Source organism: Lipotes vexillifer, unplaced genomic scaffold (genome assembly GCF_000442215.2).
Source record: "Lipotes vexillifer unplaced genomic scaffold, Lipotes_vexillifer_v1.1 scaffold1306, whole genome shotgun sequence".
Lineage (NCBI taxonomy): Eukaryota > Metazoa > Chordata > Mammalia > Artiodactyla > Lipotidae > Lipotes > Lipotes vexillifer.
In genome coordinates, this window is record NW_006786512.1 from 1,433,299 (window position 1) to 1,435,653 (window position 2,355).

Consider the following 2,355-nt stretch of genomic DNA (forward strand, 5'->3'; position numbering starts at 1 on the left):
CGCTCTTCCCGAGCATGCTGGTTACTTCTGCACACGTTTTTCTGTTAGCAAGACTTTCTCGACAAACTGTTGATTTGCAGTCAGGTGCGTGCTCTTTAGCTCATTGTGGTCTGACACGGGTCCACTGCCTGGGACCACACTTGAGCGGCACTGACATAAGTGAGAACGCCTGACCAGCGAGTGCTTATCACTGTCTAACTTCATGATAATGTAATATTTCCTCTAAGAGGTGATGTTGGTCTAAATCAGTATGTATTGGAGTTATTGGCAGGGGCTGATCTGCGAATCTGGATGTCACCCAACATTGTCTATAGCCTGAATCATTTCTGGGCAATGTTTCAGTTCTTTGTAGATGCTATTTGTTGCGATTGATAAAATGCCAATGATTAAAAGGCTTAAGAACTGATAAAAGTTTTGTCATTTTATATCTTTCAACCCATGCACACTAAAAATATATGAAGAGTACAAAAAGCGGTGGGGATTTTGGAATGTTAAAAAATGAGTCTTCCGTTTCTGGGACTTTATGGCTGGTATTTTTTTCATCTCTCTTTCTGTTTGTTTTCAGCCATCACCACAGTCAATTTCAGAGTATTTTTGTCACGCCAAAAAGAAATGCTGTACCCATCAGCAGTCACTTTGCATCCCTTCCCAATATCCTCAGTTCCTGACAACCGTTAATCTATTTTCTCTCATAGATTTGCCTATTCTGGGCATTTCCTAGAAGTGGAACCCTACAATATGTGGTCTTTTGTGACTGGCTTCTTTCACTTCGCATAATGTTTTCAAAGTTCTTCCATGTGCCAGTACTTTATATCTTTTTATTGCTGAATAATATTCCACTGTGTGAATATACCACATTTTATTTATCCATTCATCAGTTGATGGATGTTTCGGTTGTTGGCACCTTTTGGCTGTTAGGACTGATGCTGCTATGAACGTGTGCATACAGGGTTTTGTATGGACATACACTCTTCAGTAGGAGTAGAATTGCTGAGTCATATAGTCTGTATGGTTAACCTTTTGAGGAACCGCCAGACTGTTTTCCAAAGTGGCGGCACCATTTTACAGTCCTACCAGAGTGGGTGTGTGGGTTCCAGTTTCTCCACATCCTTGCTGTACTTATTGATTTGGTTCTGCTAGTGGGTGGGAAGTGATGTCTTGTGATTCTGATTTGCATTTCCTCAGTGGCTAATTTTAATACATTTTAAATGATGGAAACATACTACTTTTGGAATCTGAGATTTAAAAAATTTTAGGCTTACAAAAAGTGGATAAGAGAGGGAGGTAGTCAGATCTCATAGAGACAGAAAGTAGGATGGTGGTTGCCAGGGGTTGAGGGGGAGGTGAGTGGGGAGTAATTGTTTAATGAGTATGGAGTTTCAGTTTGTGAAGATGAAAAAGTTCTGGTGATGGATGGTGGTGATGGTTGCAGAACAATGAATGTATTTAATGTCATTGAACTGTACACTTAAAAATGGTTCAAGTGAAAAGTTTATGTTACATATAATTTGCTAGTTTTTAAAAAAAGTAGTACAGAGCATCGAGGCATCTTTTAATAAAGTTTAGTATTGCCATAAGCATTGAAATCATATTTATGAGAGCACACATATTTACTCCTAGGGGAGTTCTTTTAAAAATGCATAAAGATTCTATTTTTAAAGAAATGAAAAAGGGAGCTGGGATTTTCACATTAAAAAAACCACTGGCCTAGGGACTGTGAAGGTGGCTTATAACAATGTGTCTCAGGTAGGCTCCCCGAGTTAAACTACACTCAGGTTGCTGTATTTATTTGTAATTCTTGATTTTGTTACCCAGAGCTGTCAATTAAACTTGACAATTAAAGTGTTCAGTGCAGATGTATTTGCTGCAAGCTTTTTTTGTTCCAAAGGCATATTTTGTAGTCATACTCTTGCAGACTGTGCAACAATCAGCAAGTCATTAATGCCTCACTTGTTCTGATTGACTAGAGGCTGCAGGCAGACCACACGGGCTGTCGGACCCGCAGTCAGTGCAGAAGTTCTGGACCTCTCCGGGTGGCCATGAAGTTTCCAACTCGAAACACCAGGGGAGCAGCCAATGAGAGAGCAGTGCCCTCCGAACCCTCAGAGAATTCTGTGACCGATTGCAATTCTGATTCAGAAGATGAAAGTGGCATGAATTTTTTGGAGAAAAGGGCTTTAAATATAAAGCAAAACAAAGCAATGGTAGGTATCTGAGTTTGAATGTATTAGAACTCACCCTTCCTTCCCAGCTTTTCTCTAAGCCACTTGTTGCTTATGTCTTTGTCATAAGAATTATTTTCCATGTAGCTCTGAAATTTTCATAACATATGTTTTAAAATGTGTTTCTTTCCCT

The 2,355-nt window shown here is 39.6% G+C and overlaps 1 protein-coding gene across 2 annotated transcripts in view; it reads left to right on the forward strand.

The window, feature by feature from the left end:
• Positions 1 to 2,355, forward strand: part of CDCA7 (cell division cycle associated 7) — an 11,276-nt gene that overhangs the window by 4,106 nt on the left and 4,815 nt on the right. For both annotated transcript variants that reach the window (XM_007458849.1, XM_007458850.1), the window contains one exon: positions 1,968 to 2,204. In XM_007458849.1, coding sequence (XP_007458911.1) covers positions 1,968 to 2,204 — 237 coding nt within the window. The remainder of the gene's footprint in view (positions 1 to 1,967; positions 2,205 to 2,355) is intronic.